Here is a 15,655-nt window from a genome sequence, read left to right as displayed (position 1 = left end):
AATCATGGAGATTTGGTACAAACGCCCTTAGTTATCGTTATTGCTGAAACGATAACTTTTTTAGTTTCCATAAGCTCTGAAAGATGGCGCTTCAAAATTGAGCAGATCAGTAGGAAAAGTAAACCCTATTCTGCAAAGGCCAATAAAGATAAGAAGTCTTCACATAAATTAAAAAATAATAAACTAATTAATACAAAATAAGTGAAAAACAAAACTAGCCCCCAAAAGCCACACTACAAAAATTTCATTAGTGATGGTACTTTTGAAATTGTTCTTTAAGCATCCGCCATATTTATCGATTCTGTTAAGCTTAGAAAAAACGATAAGATTCATTAGTTCCCGGAGTGTGCTAGTGTGTGTAGAGCTTTTAGCTAAAAGTTTAAAAAAGTTTTTCCGTATTCTTCCGTCCTTGTTCTTCAAACGCTCTTAAGGCCAAGAATATTTTCTGTCCTTGGCCCCCGCTCTCGCACGTGTATCCGTATACGAGATGTTGCGCTTGTGTGCGGTCTTCTTCTTCTTGCAACGCCAAAAACTGCGCTTGTATGGGAGAGCTTTTGAGAGCTACCTACGCCAACACAGGGTTCTGTGTTCTCTGTGTTCCCGTTTTTGTGGCCTACAGACCTAATTTTTTCGCGTGCGTTGTGCGCGGCTCCGCGGATAGTTTTCCCCAAAAATAAAAAACTAAAACTATTAGATCCAGGCATCCAGAATAAACAATGCCTAGCGAATAGACAGAATAGAGGCGAGAAAGTGAGAGTAAACACAAGCCAAAAGCAAAAGAACACTCGCCAGTTGCTGTGTGTGTACAATATTTTTTATATTTCCGATGCGTCCGTAACGGGAGTGTGTTCTTCGCCCTTCCGTTTCCTCACCTCACCCGCCCGCCCGCGTCACGGTCACCAGCACCATCACCATCTCTGTCGCTAATTTAAATGTGCAATTTTTATGAAATTATCACAAAACTACTAGGCTAGTGGAAGGGGGAGCGACAGAGATAGCAACGTTGTGTCATAGAATTGGAGCAGAAACAGCTCTAAATTAGCAGCCCCAACCCCCCCCTCCCTCCCATTGACACAAATCCCTAGTAGAACCCGAACGCATACATACAAGTGCGCCAGTGTTTAGATGTGTATGTGTGTGTGTAGTAGGAATTGCAATTTATAGTTGTTGTTCTGTGGCGGAGGAGAGCTTTCGCTTGTTGCGCGCGTGCGACGACGATTGTGCAAGAAGTGTTTTTTTTCTCCCTACAATTTGCAACTCAAAATCCCCCCTCAATATACAATACATAGAAGCAAATAGAAACAACAAAACGTAATCGCAGAGAAATAGTGATCAAATAGCAAAATAAAAAAACAAACGAAATTCGCAAATGCGTTCGGCGTCGCGTGTGTGTCCATCATCGTGTGCATGTGTGTGTGCGTTGTGTGCGAGGGGGGCGATAAAAATATGCTGAAAAAGCTCTCGCCGCAGCTGCTGGAACAGGCGGAAACTGTTGCTGCAATCCGTGGGGGGGGAGGAGACAGGCAAAGGGAGAACGCCTGAGAGCGACAGAGAGAGGGCGAGAGCCTGATACGCGAGAGAGAGAAACGATCGGCGAAATGAATCACACGCAAGCTTTGTTTTGCGAATTATAAATTCGCGTTCTCCTCCTTCTCTACACATGCGAATTCCCAGCCGAAGAACCGCAGCACAAAACAAAATAGAGAGAAAAAGTGCGGAAATCCAAAAGCAACAACAACAACAACAACAACAATAAACATCAACAAGAAGACCAACAACAACAAACAGTCGCAAGCATAATAATAGAACTTTTGCTTTCTGTTCCAACTGGTTTTTTGTATACATAAAAAGGGAGAGCGCAAGACAGTGACAGACAGAGCACGAGAGAGAGAGAGAGAAAGAGAACAAAGAGGCGGCAGCTTCCAGCTCTTCTTCTTGCGATCTTCGTCTTGGAATTCATGGAAATCCGGGGGCGCATGCGCAAAACTACCAGAAACAGGCAACTTTGAAGCGAGACCGAGAGCGAGAGTCAGCTGCATGAAAAGGTAAATGGAGACTACGATCCAAGTTCTCGAAAACCCCAAGCTCCCTTTTGTGGCAGTGGTGGCTCTTCCCCTTCTAGTCTTTAATTTAGGCACTGAGAAAAATTTGTTAGAGATTTTGGGAGCTTAAATATTTTTAGGTGTTGTAACTTTTTCTTACAAAATAGATTCTAAAAAGACTTTCAAGATTTTATCTTCACAAATACTAAAATTATGACCATTAGTATGGTTCTTATAGGATATAGTCGTTTAATCTAGGATAGGTTACTATGGATAGGTTTGATCTAAGATAGAATACTATTTATAAAGAAGAGAGGTCTATATCACCAAAATTTCAACTGAATAGCTTTAAATATGAGCTACTAGTAGTCTTAAAGGAAAACTGGAGGGAGTCTAGGCTTTATAAACCCTAAATATTTCGTATAATTCTTAAAAAAAACCTCCTTAAATTTGCTTTTAGTGTAACTTCGTATATATTTCTAGAAGAGACACTTTATAAACCTCAAGGGGGTTGATGAGATGGGCCAACCAAAATGAGAAGCAGTTGGAGTCGAGTGGAGTTAATTAAAGTCTTAAAGGGGGATATTTCAAAGGGTTACAGCGTCCCCTACTCTAGAGCCTAGGGTTTCCAGTTTCTTGTGTTACGAAGTGGAAAAGTGTTTAAAAAACAAGAAAAAAAAAACAATTTAAAATTAATAAACTTTAATGAAGATGAGTTAAGGAACTGGTTTTCCAAAGAGGGTTTCAAGAAGTAATTGTTTAATAGTTTAAGCTTTAAAGCTTGTTTAAAAAATAGATAAAGGGTCGCAAATAATATAAATAATATAGTTTTATGGAGTTTTAGGAAAATAACAAATTTAAAGCCTCTAGTTATTCAATTACATGAGAAAATCTATTGGAAAAAAAGCTTTAAAGAAAGCTTTTCCCTTTTCCTGTATCTGTATCTGTATAGAGTTGACCTTGGCCTGCTAACCTGCATTCTGGGGTGACCTGACCTTCGACTTGACCTTGCTGTGACCTAGGCCTTTTATGTCCGTGTCCTAGTTTATTTTTAATGTAATTTTTTTTACTTATTTTTCAGGCCTGTAGAACGCGAAGCAATTTTTAAAAATAATAACTAATACTATCGTTACCTGCCATCAACAACAACAACAAACAAATAAAACAACAAACACATCACAACGAAACGTACAAAAATATTTAAAAAAAAAACTAAAAAATGGAAACTTTCAACGTACCTATGCTGGCCGAAAGCAGCAGCAACAACAACTATGCCACAGAAGCCAACGTCAATCATCACCACCTGCAACATCAGCAGCAGCAACAGGGGCAGCAACTTCTCATGCCCCACCATCACAAGGATCAAATGCTGGCTGCTGGTAGCTCCCCAATGCTGCCATTCTACTCGGAGCTGCAACTGCAACCACAGAAGGATGCCACAGTGCCTGGTGTGGGTGCAACACCTGCAACAGGCAACATAGTGGTAACTGCTGCCACGGCATCTGTGGCAAGTGCCACTGATAATTTTAGTTCCCTGCCGACCATCGATGCCAGCCAACTGGACGGTGGCATCTCCCTGAGCGGCCTCTGCGACCGATTCTTTGTCGGAAGCCCCAATCCCCACAGCAACAGCACTATGACCCTGATGACGACCAACAACAACAATAGCAGTAGCAGCGCCAACAAAAACAACAATAACAATAATAATAACAACAATATTGTGGAGGCTAAGGCAGTGGCAGCATCGAACGGGGGGGGCTCGGTGATAATAGAATCGGTAACGATGCCGTCATTCGCCAACATTCTATTCTCGCACTCCAGTGGTGGCGCCACCAACAACGATTGCATTGATCCGGCCCTGCTGCAGAAGAATCCCCAGGAGAGCACCATTATTGGGCCGCCAGTGGAGTACCATCAGCTGAAGCCCCTGGAGGTCAACTCCTCCACGCCCGTTTCCGTTGCCGTTTCCACCACCAACTTCTTGTCCTCCACCACCGCCCAGCTGCTGGACTTTGAGGTGCAGGTGGGCAAGGACGATAGTCGCATCAGCACCACCACCACCACCATAACATCGGTGGGCAGTGTCGGGTCCGCCCCGGCTACACCAACCACAACAGTAACTACCAACAACACTGCCAATCCTACAAGGAGCTCGTTGCACAGCATCGAGGAATTGGCTGCCAGTTCTTGTGCCCCAAAAACCACATCACCCAACAGCAACAACAATAACAATAGTGCTAGTACAACACCACAACAACAACAGCAACATCACATGCAGGGCGGAAACCAGAGTGGCTCCAATCTCAGCACCGATGACGACGAGTCCATGTCCGAGGATGAGTTCGGTCTGGAGATCGACGATCAAGGAGGTAAGTGTCCTAACTAATGATCTGATGAGTTGCAGATAATCTCCCTATTTAGTATCCCCTTTGGCTAGTGAGTTGGCAATATTCTAAAGTTGTTGGAAAGTGTTAAAAAAAGGTGTAAAAATATTTAAAACAGAAATAAATAAAATTAAAAAATATTTATGAAACAAAAAAGGATAAAGAAACAAAACCAATTCGGGAATTATTTCGGGATGAAAATGAAATTCAAAGGATGTGTCTTACAAATTAATAAAAAGAGAAGGGAAATAAAGAAAATAAAATAATCAAAAATATGAAAAATATGAATATTTCATACCTAAATAAAATTTAACTAAAATACAAATAAGAAAAGTAACAGGTTTATAATAAAAATGGTATGGAAACCCCATATTATAATAAAGGATTTGAAATGTGACTACGAAGAAGTTATAAAAAATATTGAATAATTCTGGTCTTATGAACTATAATTATAACTAACTAACAGAAAGAAGAAGATAATTATATTAAAAATTAAATGATATGTGAATATTAAATGGCAATTGTATATTTCAATCAACAAAATTATGTAAAAACTAATAAAAGGAATAAAAATAACAAAAAAAACGAGCGAAAACAATAACAAATTCAACAAAATATTCCATAACAAAATGTAACAAATAAAAAATAAAATAACAAATAAAGCAATTAAAAATAAGGAAAAAAAACCCATCAAAAATCAACAATTTCTTCTTACACTCCATAAGAAAAGTATAATTTCTTAAATCTTAAAACAATTCCAATTAAAAGTCGATCCAAAACCTTGATGTTTTCAGTAACTTGTCATTACTGGCGTGACCGCCTCCGTGTCGGGTTTTGCGTCAGTCGGTCGGTCGTCTTAAATCTTTTGTGTGCCAAGTGCAATGCTATGTTTAAATATTCACGGCGTACAGTCGTCTTTATGTTCCCCGCAGTTAGCCTCGCACTTAGTTAGCAGCTCCATGTGGTTCGGCCGGGTCTGGGTCTGGGTCTGGCATGGCCTGGCCTGGCGTCGGATGCAGCCATAAAAATCCATTTGAAATGTCTATAAAAATGCAACTAACCTACTTTCCGAGATCGTTTTTGGGGGACAACGATATTTAAATGCTCTGAATTTAAGAAATATTCGAAGGGGGTTTGAGTAAAATTTGGTTTAAAATGGTTTAAAGTCTATGGAAAGATAGTAGACTCCATTGAAAACCAACAAAAAGGGTTTTTCTATTTAAATCACGTTATGTTATGTTTAATAGTATCTGGACATGTAATCATGTTTTGGCATGTCCAATCAAGGTTCTTAAAATGCCAAATAATATTATTAATACCAATATCAATACTAGTTACATTTTTCAACATTTTAAATGATTTTTTCTATTCAAATGGGGTTGTGTCATGTTTAATAGTGTCATGACCTGTTTAATCATGTTTTTACATGTTGAATTATGTATTAAGATGCTAAATAATACTAGGAATAACACCAAAAACACTACTAGTTATATTTTTAAAGCTTAAATGTTTCTTCATGTTTTGACATGGTTCAATCATGTTCTAAAAATGTGAAATAATACCGAAACAAATACTAGTAAAAAATTTAATGATTTTTTTCATTTTAATACGGCTATGACATGTTTATTGTGTCTTGAAATGTTTCATCAGGTTTTAAACTGTTAAATTATGGTATTAAAATGTAAAATAATACTAGTAATACTACCGAAATAAATACTAGTGTTTATTCACGTTTTTACATGTTAAATTATGTTCTCAAAAGGTGAAATAATACTAGTAATAATGCCAAAATAAATACTAGTTATATTTTAAAACATTTCAAACCATATTTAAACCTTTTTAAATATTACAAATTTCAAACCTTAAAACAAATAGTCTTCAATCCAAAGAGTATCCCAAAATGCAAATTAAGAAGAAAAATTCGCTCGAGCGTTTTTCGATGCGTGAATTGCAATCAAATGAGCAAACCGCCACATCAGCCTGCCAAATGCCCATGATATACGATCAAACATTACAATCTTAAATATAAAAAAAAAACCAACTAAAAAAGTACTATATGTTTGGCGAAAAACTGCACTTGCTGAGTCATCAACAAACATTATTTTTTTCGCTATTTATTGACATTCAGCAATGTCAGAGCAGTCGACGCATGTATCTTTTCTGTTATTTGTTTGTTTGAATAATAAAAGATACTCGTAATTTAAAGATACTCGGCTGGCAGCAACCTTCAGCTTAAAGCCCACAAAGTGCAGCTTAATATTTCCATCTGCTTTTATTTCATCCTTAGAAAGAGAGGGAAAATGGAGCAAGGTCACCTGGGGCGGCATTAGAATTTGGGTCAAGCTCACACGCGAATCGTTGTTGTTGTTGCTTGCGGCCTGGCTCTGCCTCTACCGCTGCCTCTGCCGCTGCTGCTGCATTTGCTGCGCTCGCTTGCGTTTTCTAATATTGGAGATTGGGCCCAAGGATGCGAGACAAAAACAAAAAGCGAAATTGCATAGAAATTTGAAGGTCATTGTGTGCATCAGCCGCAGCGCTGTCGGCGTACTTTTCGCAGTCGCGTGTTCTCCGCGGCTCCACCCCGCTCTCTTTTGCTCTCTCCGTGGATGCAGTGGAAGAAAATAATATATTTTTGTTAGTTTTGTGTTTTATTTTTATTTGTCCCTATTTTCTGGTTTAATTTTGTAGAAGTTTCTAGTGATGTCTCGTTTTATAAAATGGCGTTTCTGTGCTCTTCAAAATGGCGCTTAAAAATATCACTCATACGCCATGTAGGCTTGGCTGGGACTTCAATTTTTACAGAAATTAGCGTATTATGACGTATTTTAGTCTTTAAAAAATCAATTACTTTACTTTACTATAGTTAAGTTTAAAAAACAGCTTTAAAATTACATGTATCTTATAAAATATCACCCATACGCCTTGTTGGTTTTTTTTTTTAAGAAATAGGGCTTGTAATTGATGTATTTTTGTCTAAAAAATTTGGTACTTACACAAAAAAAATTCGAACATATGAGTTTATTTTTTTAAATGGCTTGTATAACAAAAAAGTCAACAAAATATCACTCATACGCCATGTAGTCTCATTTTTAAGAAAAAGAGCCATAATTGGTGTATTTTGGTACACAAAATTAAATATTAAATAAAACAAATAAAATTAAGTTTAAAAAAACTCTTATTAACAAATAAAAATAATTCATTTTTAAAAATTTTTATTTTCCTGTGCAACTACTACTTACTATTTATTGTTGCTGCATTTGTTCTGCCTCAGTTGTTTTTATTTGCCGATGCCGCCGCCTCTGTCTCTGCCTCAGCTACTGCCACTGCCTCTGTCGCTGTTTATGCCACCGCCCGCAATGCCGGCTGACATTGACATAGATTGCAACGCTGCCGCGGTTGCTGCCTCTGCCTCTGCTCGGCTAGTGCCGGCGTCGTCATGCGTCAAAGGATCTAAATAGGTCAAAGTCAGCTAGCAGCAGCTTGTTGCATTTTGAAAAATGCACGCAAAAAAGAAAACTAAATAGCAGCCACAAATTGGGGCACGACATTGACGTTGCATATAGAACATATGTATGTATGTACATATGCTGGGTGTGTGTCTATCGTCGAATGCATTTCAAGGTCCTTTTAATTGATGCGAAGGTCGCGGCTCGGCGACTCTGTCCCAAGGACTTCTCCCCTACAAGGGGGCGGGAGGTGGCAAGTCCTTGGGTGTTTCAAGGTCACTTTATATGCAAATTATGTCTGCCACGTAGTCTGATTTAAGCTGTGACCTTCGAACAGCTGTTTGGTGGTAAGTGGGTGGGTGGTGCTTGACTTTGAAAAAGGATTTGGTGGAAACTGGTGGCATTGGGAAATGTTTAAGGCTTTAAAAGACCTAGTTTTGGGTTTCTGCTTTAAGCCAGAAAGAGGTCAGTGCCGGAGAGGGTTTAAATTTAATTAGAAATGTGATTTAAACTGGAGGTGGAAATAAGTTAATTATAAAGGAATTCCAAACCTATAGTTTATAAGTGTAATGTGTACCCCCTTCAATGACCATTTGGCTAGTCTTTGGAATACCATTACCTCTAATTTGTAAACAATTAACCATAACTATTATAGAAATCCCTCGCATTCTATCCTCCACACTGGTCATTCACACCCAGGTGGTGTAAATTCTAATTCTTTCTCACGACTTTGGATTGGAAAACCGCAAACTGGAAATTGAACCCCAAAAGGCTTAGTCAAGCGATCCGAAAACAGAAATCTTGTAAATGCTATCAAGGATAGAGCATTGAAAGCCCCATTGCTAGTGAATTGGAATTAAATATCAACTTGAGTTTGCCCTTTAATTAAATAAACAAAACAAATATATGTATATCCACACAGCGAATCATTCAATTGTAACAGCTTTGCAACAATAATGATAATGAAAGCAATTAGATCATTGTTTTGTTTGCAAATGTTTAGGTTTATTGCTTGGTAATTGGTCTATTAGTCGGGCCTTAAGGGAATAAGGCTTTTTTCTTGACTTTGTTGAGGCTTTTTTGAAGAATCGTTGAACCTTTCAGGGTTTTCATTGAAGGGGGTTATTGATATTGTGATACATTGTCTATATATTTATAGACCATATCAAGGCAGGTTCTTAATAGTACCAGTACTAGTAATAAATAGTATGTTGTATTATTCTTAATCTTGTAGAATCAGGCTTTATAGAGTGAGTTATTGTTTTTAAGATTACCAATCTTTACGATATAATGATTTAAAGACAATATTAAGGCAGGTTTTAAAGATCATAGACCATGGGTTCGTAGAAGTACTAATCTTGTAATAGAAGGTATATAATAGTCCTGAGTAACTGGAATAATCCTTCGCCGAAATCAATACTAATATGAATAATATTATAATTGATAGATCATATCAAAGCTCTTATGGGTTCATAGGATTACTATATACATACATTTGTGTATCTATATACTATCTATATCTTTCTATCTAATAAATAAAATATTATATCTTATAGACCATAGTAGACTAGTTATTATAGATGGGACTACTACATATGTAGATCAGACTTTACATCTTAAGGTTCTTAAGAATACCAATCTTGTAATAGATGGAATATATAAGTCTTTAGAAACCTGAACACTACTTACATATGTGAATGGTATTAAGGTTTATAGATAATATCCAAGCAATCTTTATAGAGCATAGAGTAATGGGTTCTTACTATACTATATGTACTACTATAGTAACTACTATATATATCTATATATCTATATATCTATATGCTATATATGTATACAATCTATACTACATGTTGTAATCTATACAATATTTCATCTTATAGACTATATGAGACTTCCCTATATAGATAGGACTATTACATACATACATATCTATCTCAGACTGTAGATCAAGACTTCATATAATGTACAGAGTTATGATTCTTAAGAAAACTAATCTTGTAATAGATGGAATATTTTAGTTTTCAGAAACTGGAACTAAAAATTATCAATGATATTACGATAATACCACAGCAGTCTTTATAGAGCATATAGGTTTAGATTCTTAAGACTACCAATCTTTCAAAACATGGTAAAGATATTAATATTTTTCAAAATCTTCCATAATCGCTCTCAAAAATCAACTGCTATTGTCGCATCACCTTTTGTCTGATGATGCAAATGAAAAAAACTGATTTTTTTGTTAAAAATGTTGTTTTATTCTCCAGCCCGTTGACTCTTTAATGTTTTATTGTTGCTGCATTGCTTTGACCATTTTATTGTTGTTAACCTTAGCTTGAATAATAATAAAAAAAAAACTTAAAAAAGCGGCGAAAAAAGGCAAATGCCATTGAGAGTGAGTCTCAGTCTCGTAATGTCTGGGGCGTCGGGCGTCTGTCTCCCCAAACCCCCACCCCAACCCTCCAACTGCCCCCCCCCCTTTCGATGGTATGGAAAAGTGTGCTAATGGGTCGCCAGTTGACCCTGTGCCACATTTGCTGTTTGCAACTCTGCCGGCTCGGGCAGCGCTGCTTTGCACTAATTTTGCAATGCCAATTGGGCGGGGGAGGGGCTGGCATGATGGGTGGGATATGCCATCTGCAGCGAGAGAGAGAATGAGAGAGAAAAACAAACAGAGAACGCGCATTGATTTTCCTTTTTGTGCAGCGCTCTCTCTCTCTTTTGCACGCCCGTGTGCAGTCGCTGGTCGCATGCAAGTGGAAGCGAGCGAGCAAGTGTGTGTTTATGTGGGAATTGCACCCTGACCTAGTTACATGCTGATGCATTCTATTTTCTTTATATTTGTTTATTTATTTTATTGTTTTGCTGCCTTAATTAAATTTGAGAAATATGGAAAGAGCAGTCTTGGCATTACAAATGATATTCTTTGCATATTGTTTGTAAATTGGGCGAATAAATCAACAAATAAATCAAGATCAAAGGTATAATTTAGAAGAAAATGAATAATTTAAGGTGAATCTTGTAGTATATCTGTATTATAGATAGTAATATTATACACTATTATTTTCCTTTAAATAAACTTTATTTCCTACTTGTATTACTTCAAAAATGTATGGTATATTTTTTTATCAAAAGTATAACTCTCTAAAAAATTATTATTTTCTCCTGAAATTTCTAGATTATCTGTATTATAGATGGTTTATTTTATAAACTATAGTTATTTCTATGAAAAACTCTAGTTTCTTTTTTTAAAACTCGAAATAAACATTGTAATGAATCATACCCCCTTTCAATTACCTTTTTTCGTAATCCCTCTTTGTAATTTTTGCCACTTTGTAGCATAACCATTGGAAGCCCTCGACTTTGGTTGGCTCAATTCATTTTATCTCTGGTTTTATGTAAGTTGATTTGTTTTATTGTCATCGTTCAGTTATTTATGGCTTTATTTGCCGCCAGCGTATGTAACTGGCGCGTTCTGGCGTTGTTTTTTTTTCAACAACTATGAGTTGTATGAGTTCTTGCCTCTTTCCTCCTCAAATTGCGTTGTTACATTCAGCACGAGCATTGAAACTGGAGAGGAGTGGACATTGCATAGTAGAGACACTTGTTTCGAGGCGGCTCTTATCTTTGGTTATCGCTGCGTATACGTAATGCGGGCGGGTGTGTGCTCTTTTCACATTACGTATACGTCATGTGTCCGCCCCACTGATTGGGTATCAATAAATAATTAACCAGTGCAATCCTGAAGTGAATACTTAACCCAAATAATAATGATTTAGGGTTTTTTTTTAGCCTTGATGGTAGTTTGTTATGTAATATTCTTGAATGATAAGATTTAAAGAAAAGAAAATGCTTGCAATGTTATGAGAAAATTAATTTCCAGAAATGGTTTATTATTTTAAAGTTTAATAATATTTAAAATCTAACCCCATCATTATCTTAGTTCCTCAAAAATAATCTTAATATTCGTCCATGCAGCGCATTTAAAAATCAACCTAGTTGGACCATTTTTTAATCTTCCAGCCACAACTACACACGCAAATAGTTTATTCTTAAAAAAAAGAGACGAAAGGAAAAAAAACTCAATTTGCTTTGCAGGCAGCAGTCTCACAAATACACACACACACGCTCACACAACCGTAAATCAAGAACACGCACACCCATGCACATTTCAAAGCTTTTTGCCGGCCCGCAAGCTTTTGCAGCAGTTTTTGCGCTCGTGTGGGTGCATAGTTCACTGGCGCCAAGTGCAAAAACAAAAAGAAAAAAAACACGAATAACGTAAGCAAATAAAACAGGAACTTTAAATGATCCTCAGATACAGAACCAAAGGCGGGCCAAAGATACCAAATGCAGATACAGATTCCTTTGAATCAGATACAGAAAAATAAAAAAAAAAGAAACACGCGCCATACAGAGAAACTTGAAAAGCTTTTCCATTCGTCATGCAAGCCAATGCAAACTAAAGAAAAAGAAAACAAAGTAAAAAACAAACCTTATGTGAGCTTTTTTTCTACAAAGCTCCGTGGAAAAATATTTAAAAAAAATTTAAAAAAAATAGAAAAACTTACAGTTTTAGGTAAATGGAACACAAAACGCACTTTTAGTGATAAGCTCGGCAGAGAAAGAGAAAGGCTGAGCCTGTAGAAAGAGACAGGGATTTGTTTACACTTTATCGCGAAAGTCTTATCACAATTGTCATTCATCGCTCGCATTTCGGTTGCATTTTTGTTTTATTTTTTATTAATTCGAAAAAATCAAAAAAATAAAATTTGCTGTTCATTGCAATTTTTGTCGGCACTTCCCTCTACCTTCTTCGCTTTTATATATATTCTTGTTTGCATTTTTTATATATATGTATTTTCTTCACCTGCTAATTTGTTTTTTAAATTGTTGTGGCAGGTCTTGGTTTATTTATGTTTTTTTTTTCCTGCCTTTTTCTTTTACTCCCTGGGGGTTTTCCAAAGACGGGAAAGAGAATTGTCTTATTTATGCAGCAATTAGGTTTATTTATGATTATTTTTTTAGGTTATAAATCTTAAAGTTTTTATAAACTTTTGGAATTGCTTTGGGGGAGGCATGTTGCTTAAGTTTTGTTTTTGGAAATTAAGGAAATACTAGGGATTCAGACTTAGAACTTGTGACGAAACTGATATAAAGTCTATATCTTTGAATCTATAACTTCCACAAGTTCCAAAACACCATTGTCACGTGCTCCCAACTTGAAAAAATAATTAAACATCCCATCAGGGCCTTGAAATTTATTAAAAGCTTAATAATCAGAGACAACCAAAAAAAAAATCGGTGACGAAAATTTCGTAATCAAAGACCTTTAAGCAAATATAATAAAAAATTGCTACAGTAAATAATCAAATAATTTACACCCCGAGAGCCATGATGTAAGATTATGTCATAGGCATAGTGTTGTGTTGTCACTCTTCTCATATTTAAATAAACAAGAAATATATGTAAGGAGGGGAGGGAGGTGCGTAGCATTTTTTATTTATTTTTATAATTTGCTTACAATTTGTGTTGTGGGGTTTTGTCGCCGCGTCGGCTTATCTGGCATATAGTATATAGCTATATAGCCGGAGCTGATACCGAGCCACGAAAAGATCCGACGAAGCTTTTCGGTTTTCGGTGTTCGTGGCAGCCATAGTTGATGTTGATAGCTGACCCACTTTGGCTATTTGCATGGCCTACTGCACTTGGCCAAGTTTTTGTCTCCCTCTCTCGCGCGCACAACACACATGACCGAAAATATGAGTGTGTCAGCCAAAAAAAAAGGTGATATGATTATAGAAATAAAATATGAAAAAAAAAACTTAGTCGTACGCATTTTGCATAGCGCTCTGTCACAATAATTAGTTGGGAAATTTAGATCATGGCAGCCATATAACATTGTAATAATAATTACAGCTAAACAAACACACACAAGACAGTGGAAACCATAACAAAAACAAAAACCAGACATTGAAACTATATTTCTTTATTTGATGTTACATAATAGGTACTGGCTGGCTCTGTGCGTGTGTTTGGGTTTTTACTGTACAGGCATACAACAAACAATAAAATTGCGTAAATTTTTAGGCTTCTGGTGCGTTGGTTTTCGAAATCAATTTTTATTACATTTTGTTTGGATTTTTTGGCACTTTATTTAGCTGTTCTATAAATAGATTATATATTAAAATTATTGGCATGCCTTTGGCGAGCACTATAGCTTCTCATTCGTCACCTACTTAGACACCTTTTTTAGAAACAAAACTCTTCAAGGCTAATATTTGGTCAAACTCTAAGAAGTCATCAGAAACAACTCTTAATTTGCCTTCAGAGGACATATTAAAATTATAGGCGTGCCTTTTGCCAGCTTTTCTTTCGTCACCTACCTAGAAGGCCTTCTAAAATAAAAACTCTTCAAGGCTAAGATTTGTTTTCAAACCTCCAAGGAGTCATCAGCTATATTTCTTAGCGTGCCTTCAGATTTTATATTATAAGTATTGGCGTGCCTTTTGTCACCTATCTAGACACCATCTTAGAACAAAAACTCTTCAAGGCTAAGATTTGTTGTCAAAACTCCAAGAAGTCATCAGCAAAAATTCTTAACTTGCCTTTCAGCCAATCCATCAGTTGCTTAACCCTTCATTTGGCAAACAAATTAATTAGTTTTGACACCGTTTAACTTTAACCCAAGCTGTTGCCACTGCCGCACCGCCACTTTGTCATTCGTCATTGTTTTCCATTGTCAACTTGCATATTTGTCCTTCACTTGAATTAACATTGCAATAATAATGTTGAATAAAACAAATTTTAACGGTTTGTTGACTTTATGACTCGACTAACTAAGGACTAAAAAAAAATGTGGTGTTAAGTAACCCAAATACCTTACATTTCTGACTAAACCATGAGTCAAAAGTTTGTGGCTTTAATTTCGTAATGTGATGTTGCGGCACAACCTGATCTCAAAGGACACATTTGAGAGATGCACTTGTTTTTGTTACTGGGGTGGCTTGGGTGGCGGTCTGACTGACCCGCCCCCTTTGGCAACTTGGAAACTGGGTCAATGCAATTTGGGTCACCTAGATTTGATTACCAAACCAGCCAAGAGTCGGCGTCGTCATCGGTTTAAGCCGAGCGCACTCTAGACCTCTCTCTGGCCTGCTCTCCCTCCAACTATAGTGGGTTTTTTTTCTATATTCGTTATAGAAGTGTGTAAAAATCTAGTACATGGCTGCCGCTACCACTGCGTGTGACGGGCAGTGGGTGGTCCACATACCTACTATATACATTCCTATAGTCATGTACATATGCTCTCTACATCCCTGAATGTACATAACAATGGCCTGAAAAGACCAACATAAAGGCAGGAAAATAAAAGGGATTTAGTAAATGAGTTGAAAGGACAATAGCGCCAAGTGGCAGGAAGAAGATAACATTGGAATTGGACAGGATAAGCTGCCATTGAAACAGGACTAGGACAAAAAACAAGAACGTTTATGATTTTAAATTTAAAGCTTTAAATAAAAACTCTCAAATTAAGACCCTAAATAGGTCAAACATATTCAATATTCACTTCAAGCCATGCCAAATCCCACCATATGGCGCTCGATACAATGGGGACTTTCCCTCCCAAAAAAAAACAAAAGCAAAGCTGAAGGAAATCGAACGGTTGGATGACAAACCGCCTCGAAGTAAAAACTTAACGTAAATTGATGAAATTGATTGGAAAAACGAACGAAAAAAAAACGTAATATAACCAAAATGTATTTCAAAATACAAAACGAAA

General features: G+C 36.8%; 1 protein-coding gene across 2 annotated transcripts in view; it reads left to right on the top strand.

The window, feature by feature from the left end:
- The first annotated feature begins 595 nt into the window (after nt 1–595).
- ftz-f1 (ftz transcription factor 1) overlaps nt 596–15,655 on the top strand; it is a 42,604-nt gene continuing 27,544 nt past the window's right edge. Inside the window, exons 1-2 of one of the 2 annotated variants that reach the window (XM_070280126.1) lie at nt 596–2,045; nt 3,124–4,411. In XM_070280126.1, coding sequence (XP_070136227.1) covers nt 3,262–4,411 — 1,150 coding nt within the window. In that variant the 5' untranslated portion in view covers nt 596–2,045; nt 3,124–3,261. The remainder of the gene's footprint in view (nt 2,046–3,123; nt 4,412–15,655) is intronic. The other variant, XM_043214136.2, reaches the window with a different exon arrangement.

Source organism: Drosophila bipectinata, chromosome 3L (assembly GCF_030179905.1).
Source record: "Drosophila bipectinata strain 14024-0381.07 chromosome 3L, DbipHiC1v2, whole genome shotgun sequence".
NCBI lineage: Eukaryota > Metazoa > Arthropoda > Insecta > Diptera > Drosophilidae > Drosophila > Drosophila bipectinata.
The sequence above is the reverse complement of the archived record's forward strand: the minus strand, read 5'-3'. Positions and strand labels throughout refer to the sequence as shown.